The 17,828-nt window shown below is 34.4% G+C and overlaps 1 protein-coding gene across 1 annotated transcript; it reads left to right on the top strand.

Annotated features, from left to right (window-relative positions):
• Window positions 1-4,505: 4,505 nt before the first annotated feature.
• Window positions 4,506-17,294, top strand: LOC126717577 (serine/threonine-protein phosphatase PP1 isozyme 2-like). The gene is made up of 4 exons (XM_050419391.1): window positions 4,506-5,095; window positions 12,617-13,176; window positions 13,614-13,889; window positions 16,894-17,294. The coding sequence occupies exons 1-4, from the start codon at window positions 4,921-4,923 to the stop codon at window positions 16,912-16,914; spliced, it is 1,032 nt and encodes a 343-aa protein (XP_050275348.1). The 5' UTR covers window positions 4,506-4,920; the 3' UTR covers window positions 16,915-17,294.
• The last annotated feature ends 534 nt before the right edge of the window (window positions 17,295-17,828 follow it).

Below are 17,828 nucleotides of genomic sequence, written 5' to 3'. Positions count from 1 at the left end.
AGGGAAACTCCTAATCCATTATTAAAAAGTTTTTTTTTTTAGCTTAGAGTACTAAAAAGTTCTTGACTTGACTTGGGTTCCAGGTTTTTTCGAATCAACACGTGGTTCGCGAGGTTGTGTTTTTTTTTTTTTTTTTTTTTTAACTATTTTAACTTAACAAGTAAAAAATCAAAAACAAAAACAAAAGAGTTCATAACCATCAGGATTCAGACAACTAGAAATTTTGCTATGTTAATTTACTATTCATCATATGTTTCAGGACCATCATCTGAAAGTCAAAAGACCATCTGACAGAGCCTATTATTGAATCAAAGATTCTATGCTAAAGTAAAAAGAATTTATACTGACAAATAAAAATTTAAAAAAAAAATCTATGATTGTTTAGGCTCAGGGGGCTATCTTTTTTTTTTTAATAGATTTAAGTGGTAACTCTCTAGCATTTTGGACATATGCCACGGTTAGTTTTTTTTAAGACCATATCCTTTTTCTTTGTGTGTATTAAAAATATTTACTATTTAAAAAAAAAAAAGGTGGTAGGAGAGAAATTGAGCCTGCCAAGTTGAACAAAGATGTCCATTGGCCTAAAAGATGGGCAATGATATTTTCCCTCCTTGTACATAAAAGAAAAAAAAAAAAAAGATTCAAAAGAATTTATTAGCTCCATGATATATATTATGACTGCTGCTATGCTACAATGGGGGGTTGAATTAGGGTTAATCAATGGTTCATTGATATTCCAAGCATCACTCTCCACTATAATTCTCACTGTTTTAAAAACTGGACCGAATTGACTGATTCAACCAAAAATCAATATCAAAATCAGTCCAATAAAAACTAGTAGGGGTGTGCATGGTCAGGTTGGGTCGGGCTGAAGAGTTTTTTCAACTAACCCACCATGGTGGGTTAAAAAAAACAATCCTAACCAACCTAATCCATCACAGGGGTCCAATCCAATCTTATTCAATCCACGTGGATCGGGTTGAGTTAGATTTAAACCATGGGTTGGACAATATTTTTAATTATTATTATTATTATTAAATTGAACATTAGAACAACATCACTACAAATAAAAAACAATTTTTTTTTTTTAAAGAATCAATAAAAACAAATTTATAACCACGTAATCATGAATATAACACCAAACAAACACAAACTATATGAAAACTTAGGATTTAGGTTTTATTTAGGAAGAGGTTTTTGATAAACAGTTGCTCCGGATAAAACTGAAAACCAATTCCTTTTTCGATTCTTTGACCATTCTAGTTTTTAAAATCATGATAATTCTAAATTGCTCTCCCAATTACACATAAAGATGCCTTCACTTCCCAAGCAAAGGACTACCAGGATTGGTTTGCTCCGCCCAAGCCATCAAAATATTTCCTTTATCATTCCTACTCACCAGTGTTATTGTTGTTTTCTCATCTCTTATGATTGCATCAAAGTTTAAATTACTCCAGCCTATAGGTGGGGCTTGGCATTTGATCTTCTTTCTTAGGACATTTTGATTCGGTATTCCAGACTTGTTTTTGTTCTCCGAAGGATGGGAGAACATGTCTTGATAGCTCCACTAGGTTGTCCTTCAATTCTGACCTTAGTTCTAATCATTTATATATGGCCACAAAGAATCATGGCATAGAGTTGGAAATTTCTTGCTTCATCATCTTTAAAACTCTTTGGTTTCAGAATCAGTTTGATCCATTCATGGATAGACACATTGTTCATATTATTCAAGTTTAGGGGCCATGGGGGGTAGGAGCCGAAGTTGATATACCCAGTCATATTTCAGAAAAATATGCTCCAACGATTTTGGGGCATATTTGCGCAAAATACAATCAAGAGAAGGTATGGAAAATCTATTGTTTATGGTTACAAATGTTGGGAGAATATCCCATGCCATTTTCCACAATAGATGTTTGTGCCTAGCATGGATTTTGAGTTTCCAAATATCCTTCCAGTCTTCGCTGTTTAAGTATTGATTAAGGGAGAAGTAGCTGCTCTTAAATATTATGGATTTTCACTTCTTTTTTTTTTTTTTGATGAATAGAAAAATTATAAGTTGACAAGACTGAGAATTCATCTATTATAGATAGACATGGAATCAAATATGTGAAAAGGCAAAAAGCTAAAGAATCCTTTATCCGTCTATGGCTCTGCCAGTTAATAAGAAAATTTTCCTACTTTTGGGCGGGGGGAATTCACAATCTTCTTAATTGTCTTCATAGTGCATAATGATATTTCCAAGATCTGAAATCCAAGAAAATAAAAATAAAGCACATATATATTTATAACAAAAGACGTTTTTTAGTTTTTTTTTTTTGTGCAATGTTTGTAATTGTTAGTCTCCAATGTTTTAACCTTTTCAAGATAGTTTTTGAGTTATATTTTTGTGAACTTTATATTGGTATAAAGAACAATCGTAACCACCTTTATTCTTCTTCTTTTGGGAGAATGTTAATATTCTCATTCTTGAAATCACGTGTTTGAGAATAGCTTTTTTCTATAAGAAAAAAAATCCAATCACTTGCTCATATTGTTTGGGATAATCTCGGATAGCAAAAAATATATTATGTGTATGATATATGATCACACTCACGAATGGTAGGTCCTAATGGAATATATAATTTCTTCAACGACCTTATAGATGTTTGATGTCTCCACCATATTCTTCATTTTTTATATTTGCTAATTCCACTGTATGCTTCATTATTAAGGGCACGTTTGGTATATGAATATAGAAAATGTTAGAAATAATGTAGTAGCATTTTAATATTATCTAATTAAAATGAATAAACATGACAACATAAATATAAAAATATGAGAATTAATATGGAAAATAAGGAATTAATGAAATGTTTAATTCCACATTGAAAAAGAGAGAGACACTTTTATTGTTTTTAAGTATGGTGACTAATGGGTTGAAATGTATTGGAGTGGATATTGGACTAAATATGTGTGTAAGGGAAAGGTGAAGGGAAGATGTGTCAAAGTTGGAAATGAATTAGCCTCAATTGAGGGTTTGAATCCCCTTAAAGAGAACAAGTGTCACGCCTCAGTTTAAATAGTATTGTGCAAAAGTTGTTCAAAAGTTAGTGTGATGGTCACTCCACAAGTATAAATGCTTGTGGGGTGTGGAGGGTAAGAGCCGGAGTTCAAGTCTCTAAGAGAAAGTTTCACACACATATATACTTAGATTAGACTAGAGTATAAATTCTATCTTGTATCAAAAAACCATACAACATTTGTTGAGCTATGTTAAAATTGGGTGAGCTGTTGAGTTATGCCTAGCACTTTCCAAATCGTAGTTCACAATAGTTTCTTAGTGCAACTATGGTCTTGGGCCCTTGTTAAGTGTCTTTATTGCACTTTTTTGTCATTGATAAATTCCATAGTTATAACAAATGTGATGGGATTTGAATTATAAATGTCTCTATTGCATTTGTGAGTTAAATTATAAGACTTTTGGCATCTTTTTTTTTTTTTTTTTTTTTTTGAGGGAAACTTTGGGCATCTTAGTTAGAGCATTTGCATTAAACAACATCTAAACCCCAAATCACTAATATTGGTCAAGTTAAAAATGTGTAAATTTGCAAAGTTGCTATAGTGCCTGTGTAAATATATACAGTCATTAGCATTAGCTTATGCAAATTTTTTTGTCTATTTTAGCATAAGAACTTTTTTTTTTTGGGGTTCTATTTTACACAACCACATTAAATTATTTATTCTACATTCTATTTAGCTACAATAATCAGGTATATTTATACTGTTACTTTAGCAACTTTACAAATATACCATTTTTAGCTTGATTAATGTGAGTGATTTTGAGGTTTGGATGTGTAAAATTGAACCATTTTTATATTTTTCATTGTTTGATGCAAATGCTTAACTTATGTTTTGTATTTCATTATTTTGTTTATTTTTTCTCTCATCTCTTCCTCTCATCAATTATGTTTCTCTCTCTTTATGAAGTTCTTTTTTGCTGAATTCTCTCTTTATGTAGTTAATGATAATAAACAAAGAATGAAAAATGATTATTTAAATAAAATATAATATAGAATAGATAATCTAATATATGTGTTTTTGAAAGTGACACTATAAAATAGAAAAAATGGGGTTTTATATAAACATTTTTGTAGGTTTATGTGAGATGGGCCGCACCCAAGGTTTTATACTGAAAACAAGCAGATGGGCTAATAATGTTGGGAATAGGTTGACCATGACTCTCAATTCACAAGACTATGGAATCATCATGTAAGGCCTTATTGACCATGTCCAAATCACAGGCCATAGCTGCTGTTTAGGGGGCCAAATTTAATCCACCAATAACACTGGGTCATTGGATGCTAGTAGTTTCTTATTATATGGACTTGTCTAGTAGTCACAGAATCCATTAAAATAAACTACAGAAAAATTCACTCAAATATTCTAGAAAGAGAAACTTGCATTGAACTTTCTGACTCATTTGTTTTTTTTAGGTCAGCCCTGGCTGTAGTAGTGTACACGCCTACATACCCACCCACACATCTTCGCATCTTTTTTTTTTATCTCTCCATCTCTCTCTCTCTCTGTTTAAAAGGGAACATCTCAAATTCTCTCAAATCTTCAAACACACCACCAACACCAACATCAAGCCTTTTCTTTTCTGATTCTTCTATCCACAATTTATATATAAAAGAAAAGTAGACCAAACCAAAGGCATGTTGATACTATTCCCTACTCACTACTCCCTCTATTCCTTTCCTTCTTCTTCTTCTTCTTCTTCTTCACTGCTCTCTGTCTCTGTCTCAGTTTTTCACTCTGTCTTCAACCACATCCAATAGAACTCTTACAGTACTAGAACTAGAACCCCCCACAATCCAAACCCAACCCCACAAAGCGTTGACTTTTGTTTTGTTATTCTGTGTCTGACCAAACAGTGGTTAAATGGAGCAACCAGTTCTGGACGACATCATCAATCGTCTTCTGGAAGTCCGAGGTCGACCGGGCAAGCAGGTCCAGCTCTCCGAGTCCGAGATCCGACAACTCTGTAGCGCTTCCAGAGAGATTTTCTTGCAACAGCCTAACCTGTTGGACCTTCAAGCGCCTATCAAGATTTGTGGTACTACTTTTTTCCAATACCCACTTTTTGTTTTTCGGTTTTATTTTCAAAATTTTGCTTTTTTTGATTTGTAGTTTGGGAAATTTGATGTGGGTTTGTTTTGATTGGTTCGTTTCTGGGATATTTGTGTGGAAATTTCTAACAAACCAAGCTGTGTTTTTGTTTTTGTTTTTAATTTTTGGTTCAGTCTCTGTCTTAGGTGTGTTTCATTTGATTCTGTGTGTGTGTGTCTATTGTTGGACCCCATGAAGAATTTTGGTTGTCGAAGTTTAAAGCCCACTTGGGGTTTTGGGTGGTTTTGATTTAAGGTAGTCTGATGGAATCATTCAGATGTCAGAGTTTTGGTGTTAATTGCAGTTATTGGTTGTGATTCATTTGTTCTTTGTATAATGATTGATTGACAGTGAAATTATACTGTAATTTTGTGATTCATGTTTTGGACAGTGTTATTTTATGTGTCTGAATATGAATATAATTGGTTGCAGAAGCTATATATTCTGGATGATATGTTTTTGGGTTTGGATTTTCCCTGTTAGTAATGCAATGCGAGTGGTAGTTTAGGTTTTATTTGTTATGAGTATGTGTAATGATTGCAGCCTGGGTTGAGTTGCTAAACCTGGAAGGGCTTTGTGAATTCGCATTTGCATTTTGATATTCTTATCAATTTTTTGTTGTATTACTAGATACTTGAATTCTTTATTGTTTTCCATTTGCATTGTGTATCAGATCTTGTATGGTGGGTTTTATTTCCATCTGTGATGATGACCTGTTAACAATGAAAAGTTGCTTGGACCTGCCTGCCTTATGGGCCCTTAATTGCATGCCTATAATTGGCATGGTATGGAGTTTTAGGAGCTATTATTCATGGGAAGTTTGTTCTTTTTTCTGTTTTGTTGTTCTTTTAATTTTCAACAGTAGTCAACAACTAGAGACTTTTTGATGATCTGCAGGGTGTGATTGTTTTTTTTCCTTTTAGTTATTTACCTTGGTGTTCACATATTATTCGCAACAGCATTATGCATTCGTGACCTTCCTAGAAGCCTATGCCCTTAAGTGCCCCTGGCACTCTTAACAACACTGGATGTGAGTCTGGGTTCATGTTGTTTGGTTGTGTTACCCCCAAAAGATGTTCTCTAATGATTGTGTGGCTTTGGCTCTACAAGACTTATTTGTATATTGTGCTCCAATTGTATGGTATTTTTGAAATTGAGAAAATGCAATACTCTTGAGGCTAATGCAGTACCTATCAAAAATACTCTTGAGGATGCTTTTTGTTTTATTGGTGGCCGTATCCTTTGAGGTCCAAAAAAAGTCTTATTATCTTGCCTTCTGTGTTTGATGCTCTAATGGCCTCAACTAATCTTTATATTGGAATATGTCATCAGTATTGGTTTCAATTTATGAGATACCAGGTAATAGTAAGAAATAGTTCAACTTTAAAAATACATTTGAATATTAACAGTAGTATTGCTTAATCCATTTGACATGAGTATTTGAATGCTATAGATGATTATATATGAATGGAGGTGAGAAAGATAACAAAATCAAGGAAATAGATAAATTGATGAGTTTTTAATGAAAATAATAGCCCTCTGTTACAAACCTGATTATGAAAAGAGAAGATTCTGGTTTGTTTTTTGCTGATCCTTGTAATGAAATCTGAAAAGGAAAAGAGTGATTGTTATTTTTTTGATAGATAAGGTAGTATTTTAAACCTATGACATCCGCTCCATGGTGATTGCTCTTTATCATTAGGCCAAGACATCAATTGATTTTTGATGTAGGTGGAGATTGAACCCCCCCTAGATCTCTTATTTATCAGGGAAAGAGTGAGTTAAAATATAGACATGAATATATAAGTCCATTGTAAATAGAAAATAAAGAGTAACATTAGATGTGCTGAAGTAGTTATCTACTTTGTGCCATAGTTGTTAGAACTTAAGATTACAATACATACAATCTAGAATGCACGGACGCAGCTGGGAGGGTGCCGCACCCGAGTCCGACATGGGACGTGGCGTCCGACGCGGTTGACCGCGTGTCGGTGCCGCGTCTGCGTTTTTTTTTTTTTTTTTTTCTCAGATTCGCGCTGACTTGGCTCGATTCGCGCCGAATCGGCTTCGATTCGCGCCGAACCGGGCTGATTCGGCCAGAATCGGGCCGTATCGGCCATATCGGTCAATATCGGCCGGCGACCGATACGACCGAAACAGGCCGGAATCGGCTGTGGAAATCGCCGGAGAGGTTGAAATTCTGACCTCAGATGCGTTTCTTGCCTTATTCTTTCTTTGTTTTGTGAATCAAGTATATTAATGTGTTTTTTAAGAATATTTTAATAGTAAAAATATATAGAAAATATAAATAAAAATATTTTTAATAATTTTTTAATCGCCGAGTCCGGCCGCACCCGCACCCTACTTTTTCAAAAATTGCCGAGTCCCACACCAGCACCCGCACCCGCACCCGAGTCCCGAAACGCACCCGTGCTTCATAGCATACAATTGAATACAACTTGTACATTGCATGATATGCATTGCTAATATGTTTAACAAGTTGGCTGTATCTTACAATACACATGCTCAATGTTTATGACACTTCGCAAAAAATTGAGAAAAATAGTCAATATTAATTTGATTATTTTTTTAAATGTAGTGCAATTATTATTTGAGAGGGATTTAAAGAGGATCCATTGTCTGGTAAACTTGTAATGGTCTTGGGCTGCCATGTGCAAATGCACAGGTTTGAGTCTTGAAAGCGGCTGATTCATGTAAAACTTTTGAATGATTTGGTAATTTTGTTCAAAGCACAATAGAAATAGGAGAACTGCTTGAGGGACAACAGCTTTCTATTGAAAGAATAATGAGTTTTTCGGTTCTTTATTTTCTTGCATATTAGTAGATGAGAGCTGACCATCTAGCATATATGATTTCTTCTATTCATTGTATTGTTAATTTTTATTGCATGAGCAGTATAGTACATAGCATGTAATATAAACAGATGTCCTAAAATGTTGTGAAATTCTTTCTATTAATTCAAATTTTCTAACTAGAGAAAAAAAAAAAAAAAAATGCACACTTAAGTGCAAAGGCCTTCTGGGGCCTAAGTCCAAAGTGTAAGTGCACATCTGAATAAAGTAAAGCGCAAATTGTTAAGTATAATATATAAGATCTTTTTAAAAAAAGATTATATCATATCATAAAAATCAAAATAGTATTATATATAACCTATTTGGTTGGAATGTTGTGTCAATACTAAACAATTAAATGCTATGGAACTAAAGTTGCAAATCTCAAGAACTAAATAAATATATAAAACAAAAACTAAATCATGATATTTTCTTGGGTGAATATTACAAAGTTGTTGCTTTATTTTTGGGTTAAGGAACGCAAAAGGGGAAAAAAGAAAGACATATATAGAGAGATGGAGGCAGTAGGTTGAGGAAAGAAAAACCAGATATTACTCTTTCTTTTTGTCCCCCGGGTGGGGGGGGAGGGGGTGTTGGCTGAGAACTTCCCAGATAAAAGGCCACAAATTATACAGATTCCCTTAACAATAAAAGAAGCATACTTTTAGCATTTGTCTTTTCTGAAAAGGACAACTCTTAGTAATCATGCTTTGCTTCATGCCTGGACGTCTCACTTTATGTGTGCCTTATCAGACCATTGGGCAATACTTTATCCAAGCCATTCGTCCCAGGTTTAAAGTGTCCAAGAGACTTTTTGCATATTGCACAAGATGTAAACCATTTTAATTTTTTGTCAAAGCCCAATTGCATACATCTTTTGTAAAATGTAAGAAATGCAATTTTTTGCCAATGCTGAACTGTGCAATGAAGATCACGAGTGTCAAGTTGGTACCAAATTACCAATGAATATACCAATGCATTAAATGTACATACTTATACAAAAAAAAGTGTTACATTGTAAATTAAATAATAATCTTAATTTTCAATGATGGAAACAGTGAAACACATACAGGGTTGGTCTGTTAGTTGACTTGTTTTTGGAAGCTTATAGCTTTTATATTTTTCTTTTTTGCTGGATATAGCTTTTATATATTACCACATTTTCTCTGCTATTTAATAATTAATTCAATGTGATAATTGTTTATTTTGGAGACATGTCTTACCTAAGTCCTTATTTTAGTGTTACCTATATAACTCAGTACTTGTAATTTGTGATGTAAATTAATACTTTATGATTATTTTGGTAACATATTTTGAAAATTTAGGTGTATACTTCATTGTCCTAATTATTAGGACATTTGTTCATTAGTTTTTTTTGTTTATTTGGCGTTCATTATGTTATGGCTAACATGATGGTCCAGTCGTTAGCTTGTGGGAAAGGTAGGTGTATGATGAGTATGGTTGTTCCAAAAGCCATTCCTTGTTATTTGATTTCAACATTCAGATGGGAAGGGATAGTAGAGCTTTTGAGTAGTGGAGCTTACCGACGGTCTTAAATTCACTGATCTCATGGCTTTTAGTTTAATAGTCCTTTGTTACTTGCATTAGTTTGCTAGATTTATTGATGCTTTGAACTTTAGGTGTGGAATATTTTTCTTTTGCTTTGTGAATTTTGTTTAGCTCAACTGGTAGTCTTATGGTTGAATAAGATATCTGGGGTTTGAATCCTGCCTACACCAAAAACCAAATGATGTATAGGCTTGATGATAAAGAGTAATCATCATGGCACAAACGCCATAGGTTGGGATTCTAATGTATCTATATAAAAAAATAATTTTTTAAAAAAAGTTTCTTTTTCCTTCTTTAGGTGTCTCTCATATTCTTCCCATTTATTAGGGATGGCCCTTTTTTGTGGTGCCATTATTACTTCTATTGGTTATGGAAAAGAAAAAAAAGAAAGATGGTGTGAAATGATAGTATGATACTATGAGATGTGAGATCACGGTGAATTAACTTTCACATTGTACTAAGATTTTTAAAATCCATAGCCAAAATGCCTAGGTTTAACATATCAAGGCACTAGTCTATCCATAGCCAAAATGCCTAGGTTTAACATATCAAGGCACTAGACTACTAGAAAACATTTTGAAAGTGGCTTAAGGTTCAGTTTTGGATCTATGTTTTGATATTATGAAGTTTTTTTAGATTAATTATTTAGTGCACCTATCTAATTGTCTCAAAATATTGGTTTAGTATAAGTTGGAATGGAAGAGGCTAAGGGGAGGCCAAAAATTGAGTTGTGATTCTCACTGATCTTACATAGAATGTGCTTTATATAGGGTTGGATGGTGAAAAAGGGTTCAGATAGCTAACACCTATAAGTAGGAATTTGCACATAGTCATGTGGAGTTATTTTAATTTTAAAAATTTTTTTGGTTAGTAATTTCCATCTATGTGCTTTACCTTTTTTAGGACGAACCAAGTTTGTCATTCCTTGACGTTTCTATTGTAGGATATTTCTGAATGGAGGGCTTATCACATGGGCACAAACACCCTCCTCTCTCTCTCTCTTGATTCAATTTTCTTCAGGTGGCATTTTGCAATAATGCTAAGATAGCGAGGATCCTTGTGAATTTGAACATGCAATAAAAATTCTTCATGTAGAGAAATTAGAATTAATGGGATTATAATAAGTAAATTATTATGGTAATGTGGCAAAGAGAACAAGGAAAATAGTGGGAGGAATTATAATCTTGAGGATGATTTGTGTTGTAATGTACTTGGTGTTGCTTGTTGGTACTAGCAATTGTGCTTTAAGCCAAGAGCCTTGTAACTAGAGCAACCTTGAGTGAATATCTTTGTCCAGGATGCATTAAGGAAAAAAAAAACAAATTACAGATGAGGAACCTTGAGCAGATTGCCAAAGCTTAGGAAGGATTGAACACAACTAGTGAGGCCAAGCAGAAGCTATATGGTGATTTATATTATGCCTTACTTTCAGAAGGAAGAGTGGAAGTTTTCTGGCAATGTTGAGATATTCATAATAGCTGTATTTTGCGTAAAATTTGATACGTGCTTCTGTTGAGCTTGATATTGCATGGGCTTGGACGTAATCCATTTGTTATGCATCTTAATATCTTAATAGGAATTGGTTAAATTTTTTTGATAAGTTAATTGCAATCGGTTAAAAATATAGTAGCACCCTTTGATTCTTTTCTATTTTTATTTTTAAATTATGCCTTCTTTTATAAACATGCTAGTGCATGTGATTTTTTTTCCTTTTGCATGTGTTGATTGAGATGATTTTTTTTTTTTGTCTCTGTTGAACTTGTTTTTGGATACTTAGCAATATAAATAAATAAAACAAAACAAAACAACTTGGATGATAAATTATTGAGTCCATACAATCAGTCTTGAGTAGAAAGCACCGACGCGGCTCCAAGGTCGCCGCACCTGAGTCCGACATGGCATCCGACGTCCGACTCACCGACTCTCCCTTTTTTTTTTTTTGATTCGCACTGATTCGCGCCGACTCAGCCAGATTCACGCCAATTAGGGCCAATTCGGGCTGATTTGGGCGGAAACGGGAACCAATACGGCCGAAACAGCCACCAAAACATGCTGATATGGCCAATTCTGGTCGAAACAGCCGCTGAAACAGGCCAAAATGGGCAGTGGCTGCCATTCTTCTGCTTCATGTGGCCTTGTGAGAAGAAAAAGAAAAAAAAAAAAAAAAAAAAGAAGGAAGAAGAAGATAAGAAGACAAAAAAAATGGATGGAAGAAGAATAAAGGTATGTAACAAAAGAATATAAATTAAGTAGGTGGGAAAGTCAATTATTTAATGTGGGTGGGCTTGGGCATTGGAAAATGAGTAAAGGAACCTACTTGAAATGTGGTTTTTTGTTTACAATTACCAAAAGTATTGATTTTATTAAAAAAAAATTATAAATAATTTTTTTTTAATAATAAATTCTGCCATTTATTTGAATTTTTTTATATAAAAATATTAAATTTACTATATAAAAATATTTTTAATAATATTTTAATCGCCGAGTCCCGCCGCACCCGCACCCATCTTTTTCAAAAATTGCCGAGTCTCGCACCCACACCTGAGTCCCGAAATGCACCCGTGCTTCATAGCTCTTGACTTGTTCGTGGATGATAAGCCTCTGAGTCCAAATGTATGGTTACAGTGTGGATAGCATTTCACATTATTTAGATCATTCGTAAGTTTAACACGGTTTTCTCAATTGTGTACATAATTTGTGCGGGATAAAGTTGTGTTGTTTTTCATGATAGCCTCTCTCTCTCTCCCCCCCACAAGCTAATGCATTGATGTTAAATATCAGCATGTAATGAGCTGCTAGTACTTATGTGGTGCTGAAGTCGCTGATATGAAAATATTCAATTTTACTAGGTATGCCAACTATTAAATGTCTGATGTAGCCATCTGACAGATGATGACATGAACAAATGCTTCCTTGCGAAGCACTATTATTCTAAGATGTTAATTGGTTGTTTTTTTCTTCTTACTTTTTTTTTTTTTTTTCCCCCTTTAGAAAGAATGAATTTATGAATATCTGTCCTGATAACCAACTCTTTTAATGACATTCAGGTGACATACATGGTCAATATTCTGATCTTTTAAGGCTTTTTGAGTATGGAGGATTACCTCCTAATGCCAACTACTTATTTTTGGGGGATTATGTGGATCGAGGCAAGCAGAGTTTAGAAACAATATGTCTACTTCTAGCATATAAAATAAAATATCCTGAAAACTTTTTCCTCTTGAGGGGAAACCACGAATGTGCTTCGATCAATCGTATATACGGTTTTTACGATGAATGTAAGAGAAGATTTAATGTACGGTTATGGAAGATATTCACAGATTGCTTTAACTGTCTGCCAGTGGCAGCCCTAATTGACGAAAAGATTCTCTGCATGCATGGGGGCCTCTCTCCTGATCTACATGATTTGGATCAGATTAGAAATTTGCAGCGGCCAACTGATGTACCAGATACAGGTTTGCTCTGTGATCTTCTCTGGTCCGATCCCAGTAAAGATATTAAAGGTTGGGGAATGAATGATAGAGGAGTTTCATTTACATTTGGTGATGACAAGGTGTCTGAGTTTCTTCAGAAGCATGATTTGGATCTCATTTGTCGTGCTCACCAGGTTTGACCAGCCATAGTAGTTCATTTTATTACTCACAGTGTTCAGAGTTGAGTTCATTTCCTCTTTCCTACTGGTAGAACTGTACAGAATATTCTGTTGAGGCCATACAACTTTCCTTTCAGGATTTATATATATAGATATTGGCTGGAAATTATACTTTCTGTGAAAGTTCTATAGCAATTTTACACCTATTTGATAGTTGCCAAAATTTTAAATTTAAAACCTTGTGGGTATTCAAAAAGAAAAGAAATGGTTTGCACATAAGAATCAAACCTGACATTACTTCTGTTTAGATGCCATGCCTCCACCCCTTTTATAATGACTGCCACCAGTTACTCCTTTCTGTACAGTCCCATGTTGGGTATAGAGGTCATGAACCTTCATTAATTTTAGCACTTCTGGGAGTAGTTAGTGTTTTTCTATTATATTGTTGGCAGGTTGTAGAGGATGGATATGAGTTCTTTGCTGAGCGACAACTTGTAACTATATTTTCCGCACCTAATTACTGTGGGGAGTTTGACAATGCTGGTGCCATGATGAGTGTGGACGACACGCTAATGTGCTCCTTCCAAATATTAAAGCCTGCAGATAAAAAGCAAAGGTTCAACTTTGGGAGCACAACTACATCTAAACCTGGAAATTCTCTAGCAGGGATGAATATGTTTGGGAGCACGACTACAACTAAGCCTGGAAACTCACCAACTGGAGTCAAGGTAAACACACCCCGTTTAGCTTGAAAGACAAAATCTAGGTTTACTAATGGAAGCTTTTTGCTGGAATAACAGATTATTGCATGAGATTTTCTCATTAGTATATAGTTCTTGTCACATCTTTCTTGTTTATAGACTGTTTTTAACTCGTTAAAATCAAGTGGTCTGCTTACTTCACTGTGCTACTGCTGGCTCCTTTTTTGTCAAATTATTTTTTCCATATCCATTTTGGGATGTCTCAAAAAACTTCTCTATGAAAAAATTGTAAAAAAAGTAATTATTATTCATTTTCCCATAATGCCCTTTATTATAATACTAAGAACAAGCTAAGAAAAAAATTATTGTATTTTGAGATGAGAAGTACAATTGGGTAAAAAAAAGGGGAAGAATAAATTATAGATAAAAGATATCAAGTATTTAATTCACTTTTTTCTACACATTGTGCTATATCCAATTCCAAAGTGACTATAATTATGGGATGGAAGAAGTAATGCATTTATCATTATCTTTTTCTCCATTAAAAAGAAATGCTCCAAACAAAAATAAAAATGAAGATAATAATGAAAGTTAAAAAACAACAAAGACTAATGGAAACTGAAGGTCAAGGCAGCAGGAACTCAAGGAAGTCCTCACTTCTCAGTGGAATAAGAATGAAAAGTGAAAGTCCAGTCGTACTACTAAATAATAATAATAGAAACTTCAATTTCTACTGTCATTCCTCTTAAAGCAACGAGAGTTTCTTTCTCACTATAAGCATCACATTAAACACAGAGGATCAACATTCCAAATCTCCCCATTACTTCTTGTACCAAAACGTGCCTCTAGCACAAAAGAGGTATTACCATGACACACCAAATAAGCAGAGAATTAGAGACCATAAATCTTGAGCTACTGCACATTAGATTTGAACATAAAACATCAATCCATGATTATTAACCCTTGTTGTAACTTTGTAGTGTATTATCCAGTAATTGAACCAAATATTCTGATTCCCAATCTTGCACTTCCCTAATGATAATTGGAACCCAATAAAAATGCCTATTCCTGTTCTCTATATATTCTGCCATCTTATAATTTCTGTCCCTGGCTAGAAGAATGAGGTTAGGATGTCATCTTGCCATTCCACAACATGCCAAAACCGTGTTATAGAATCGTCACCAACAGCGTATCTGATAAAGAGTGAGAAGCTATCCCATCTTATTATAATCTTTCTTCCGCAAGCCAACACGATAAGGTTGCTGACCTCATTAGAGCACCAACTCCTCAATTAATGGCATACCTTATGTCTACCACCTCTCCATAAAGCACTTTCTTCTTTTTCATAGCGCCATAAACATTTACCCAACAAAGCTTGATTAACAAAAGTTAGCTTCTTAATCCCCAAATCATCAGCCCAAATTGAAGTACAAAAAACATTCCAATTGACTAAGTGAAATTTAAACTCCTCACCCAAGCCACCCCATAGAAAATCCCTCTGAAATTTTTCAGTGCCTTTTGCCACTCCCAGGGCAACGGGAATAAAGTTAGGAAATAAGTTGGAAGGTTGGATAAAGTACTTTTAATTAGTTTAAGTCTCCCTTTTCTTGATAAGTACAATTTCTTCTAGCCAGCCAATCTCTATGCTTCCTCTTAATGATAGTGTCCCAAATATTCCTTGCCTTCAATTGAGTTCCCAAAGGCAAACCTAAATATTTCATAGGAAGGGAGGCAACACAGAAGTCAATGACTTTTGAATTCATTAAATATTCAGCACCTTTCCGTCTGGCACAATTTCAGATTTGCTCAAATTGACAAGTTGATACCATTTTGAAACAAATGAGGATACTAATAGTAATTACACAGGACATTCATGTTTCTTTTACTCATATTCTCCTCGGATAATGTGCTGTAATGTGTTCAATATTCACCTCATATTTGTCCTAAAGCATTTCTTATCTTTATGTGTACCTTAGTCCTTAGAGCCAAAAAGTTGTTATTGCTCTTAAATTTATGAACTCAGTTTCGCTTGTCTGATTATAATGAGCCATTTTCTCTCAATTGAAGTCATATTTTCTGTCATTTAAACTTAGTTCCCCATTCAGAATACAAAAGTATTTCTTGTGAAATGATTTCTTAAAAATATACACGCAGTGCATGGATATCTTTGGTTGAGAGAAAAGGGTAGGAAATGAAGGAAATTGGAGAGGGGTTGTGTATTCTCTTGGTTGGTACAGGTTAAAACTGGAAGAAAGGAAAAAGGGGGTATAGGTGGATTTTCCACCCAGGCTCGCATTACTTTTCTTCTCAAACGTGGGAGGCAAATGGAGGAAAAATTAAACGAGAGACTGAAGGCATATGATATGACCAATTTACCCCTCATTATAAATTTGCTGTCTTTATAAAAAAATAATGCCATTACCATGAGGGTATAATGGTAATTCAACATACCATAAATTATTATTTTAATAAGTTTACACGCCCACTGGCAGGTTTTGAACCCATGACCTGGCTACCCCCTCTTTTTTGAGGGGAGGAAATGTTGTTTGAGTTAGAGCTCATTGTCTTTCCTTCCTCACATCCTTCTGTACTACCAAACAAGGAAATGGCACTCTAATTTTCATCCTTCTTACCAAATACTTAGAAACACCTAGTAATGGAGAATTATTATCTTTCCTTTTTTCTTTCTGTCATTCTTCTCTCTTCCTTCATCTCACTATTTAATCCTACCTTAAACTTGGGGAAGCAACTTATCTTTCCTGCCCTGTCATCAGATACTGAATATCTGCAATCAAAGACTCAATTTGTTCTGCTGCAACACCGAGACTTCTGTTTATTTATTTGTTAAAGAAACGTATGTCTAGATTTGATCATTCTGCTTGCTTGTGTTGATACAGGACATAATTTGATCTTTACAAGTGTTGCTGTCACTGCCCTTGATCTCTGTAAATGGCATCGTTAGATTTAATGCATGCATCTGTATATTACTGATTAACTAGCAATTTATTTTATTTCTTTTGAGGCTTTGCAGTCCTTCCTTGGGGCAATGTGAGATTTGTATTGGCAGATAGAGGAGGTGTGACAGCCCAGTTGGGTCAAGAACACGTGGGGTTGCCCATAAAGGAGGAAACTTGAGGTCCATTCAATTATTCTATAATATGTTCAAATTGTATAAATTGGAAGGAAAATATCTTTAGAAAGTAATGCAAAAGATAGTTTTCCTTGATACAAAGCTGTGTTTGAAGATAGAGGCTGTAGTCTCCTTTTCCACCTTGTACACTAATAGCTGCAATAGATGCTGCTATGAATTATTAGCTTAAAGTGTTTTCTCCCGTGTCTGTTCTGAAACCATGAAACATGCCTAAACAGTACTCGTCATTATTGGTGATTTAGGGACAAAAACATGAAGTTGTTAACAAATTTTCTCATGTATGATTGTTGTATGTTTATTTTATTTTTCATGGGGAACCATCTCTGTGTTTGATTAAGTGGCCTAGGTTGGGTGTGATAAACAACTTGGTGATTGTCTTAGGATCCTTCAAGTGTGCAATTTTCCATTATATATCACAACTGGACACTCCAAAATGCCTATAATAGAGATTCCTGTAAAAACCATGAAGGCCATTTTTTCCCTTTCTAACCCAATGTCAGCGCGGTTACTTTAGTTGCTCTGATCATTGTGAAGGTTACTTATTACATACATATCATGCATCATTGAGTAAATATTGAGTTTTTGGTAAGTTCTGGTCTCAAGGATAGATGGAAAGGGAGATTTGAACCAATGATCTCTGTTTCATAAACCGACTCCCAAATGATTGTGCTTATAGGATTTAGTTTGAACCCTTTTTTTAAAAAAAATTATTTTTTAATGTCAGTTTGAGCAATGTTAGGTGTACTATAACCTTTTTTTTTTATTTTTGGTACCATAATGAAAGTGGCAGTGCAAAGAGGGTTAGCATCAAGTCA

The sequence above is a fragment of the Quercus robur genome, chromosome 3, assembly GCF_932294415.1.
Source record: "Quercus robur chromosome 3, dhQueRobu3.1, whole genome shotgun sequence".
Taxonomy (NCBI): domain Eukaryota; kingdom Viridiplantae; phylum Streptophyta; class Magnoliopsida; order Fagales; family Fagaceae; genus Quercus; species Quercus robur.
Note: the sequence above shows the minus strand (reverse complement) of the source record. Positions and strands in the feature narration are given on the sequence as shown.

Excerpts from the sequence above, each read along its gene's own strand:
- LOC126717577 (XM_050419391.1), top strand. The coding sequence starts at position 4,921 with ATGGAGCAACCAGTTCTGGACGACATCATCAATCGTCTTCTGGAAGTC. Across the intron at positions 5,096-12,616 it reads AGCGCCTATCAAGATTTGTG|GTGACATACATGGTCAATAT; the intron begins GTACTACTTTTT and ends AATGACATTCAG. Across the intron at positions 13,890-16,893 it reads ACTCACCAACTGGAGTCAAG|TCCTTCCTTGGGGCAATGTG; the intron begins GTAAACACACCC and ends GAGGCTTTGCAG.